The sequence below is a fragment of the Helianthus annuus genome, chromosome 12, assembly GCF_002127325.2.
Source record: "Helianthus annuus cultivar XRQ/B chromosome 12, HanXRQr2.0-SUNRISE, whole genome shotgun sequence".
Classification (NCBI taxonomy): domain Eukaryota; kingdom Viridiplantae; phylum Streptophyta; class Magnoliopsida; order Asterales; family Asteraceae; genus Helianthus; species Helianthus annuus.
Genome location: NC_035444.2, coordinates 87,028,505 through 87,029,723, shown reverse-complemented (window position 1 = coordinate 87,029,723; position 1,219 = coordinate 87,028,505). Strand labels below are relative to the sequence as shown.

The 1,219-nt window shown below is 45.7% G+C and overlaps 1 protein-coding gene across 1 annotated transcript; it reads right to left on the bottom strand.

Moving 5' to 3' along the window:
- Positions 1–395: 395 nt before the first annotated feature.
- Positions 396–815, bottom strand: LOC110893143 (extensin-like). The gene is made up of 2 exons (XM_022140261.1): positions 710–815; positions 396–631 (listed from the first exon to the last, which is right to left on the bottom strand). The coding sequence occupies exons 1-2, from the start codon at positions 813–815 to the stop codon at positions 396–398; spliced, it is 342 nt and encodes a 113-aa protein (XP_021995953.1).
- Positions 816–1,219: the final 404 nt, after the last annotated feature.

Sequence of the window (1,219 nt, the reverse complement as noted above, 5' to 3'; positions counted from 1 at the left end):
GCTGTATATAGGTGACTTGGAAAACCCAAGTATATTTGGAAGCTTGTGTGGTTTCTCGTACCGCACAGCTAGGAATGTTAACATGTTTTCAGATGTTAACGGAGATTTACTATCTTAAAAAGGTTGTACCTCTAAGAATTTCTTTGGCAGATCAATTATAAATTGAAAAGGTATAGCATGATGTAATAAAATACATATTTAAAAACCAAAGATAAACTTCATTAAACATGAAAACTAGTACAAATGCCCTAAACGGGTCTTAGAAAGAACAAACTGCCCACGCAGGGGCTTACAGAAATAGGAAATAAGTCCGCACAGGGACTTTAGTATAGAAAATGAAATAATGTCCTCACAGGGACTTGATTAAAAACAATACAAGAAAATTAAACAATTCCCTACTTCTTCTTGCCTTTAATAAGGTTTGCAAGGCCCTTCATGAAGCTACTATGCTCCTTCTTGTTTTTCCTAGCTTCGTGTTCCACCTTGTCTAACCTTTCCAGGATCTCCTGAGTTTGCTGCTGCTGGGGAGGAGGAGGTTGCTGGTAAGGCAGGTATTGATAACCCTGCACTGGGTATCCAGTTGGATAAACTGGAGGGTAAGAAGAAGGGTAAAGATGATGATATTCCGCAGCTGTAAGATAGGGTCATGAGTTCCAATAATCCGATGGATATCCCGACGGATTTTCAAAAGGGTTGTACCCAGAAGAACCTGGGTAAGTCGGGATAGGGTTATCGAAACCCGTAGGCGGCTGAGGTGGTGCATAAGAAGCTGGCGGAGGATCGATCTTCGGTGCCGCGTTCGAGGGCCCACCCATTTGGGGGTCCTCTAGAATAGGAGGGTAGGAACTCGAACCCTGAGGAGAACTAAAATGAGGTCCTCCTCGCACTGACATGCGCGCACTCCTCCTTCGCCTCAGAGGCTCTGGAGGTGGCTACTGAGGCGGTTCCTCAACAGGAAGTGGCGGAGGTGAAACTACCTGAAGCTGAGGCTCAATCAAAGGAGGTTGAGCTGGAGAGCTATGGTATGAGCGAGTAAAATACCATTCATAATTGGCCATCCTCTCTTGAAACGCATCGGGCCCATGGTATGGTGATCCCTGAAATGGAGATCCACTTGAAATACTAATCGGGTGGCCCGGTGTCCCGGTCTGCATCTCCGGATCTGGGTCATCGTCCATCTCCATTTCCTGAGAAAAATGGTCCTCAGGGCCCAATGGGT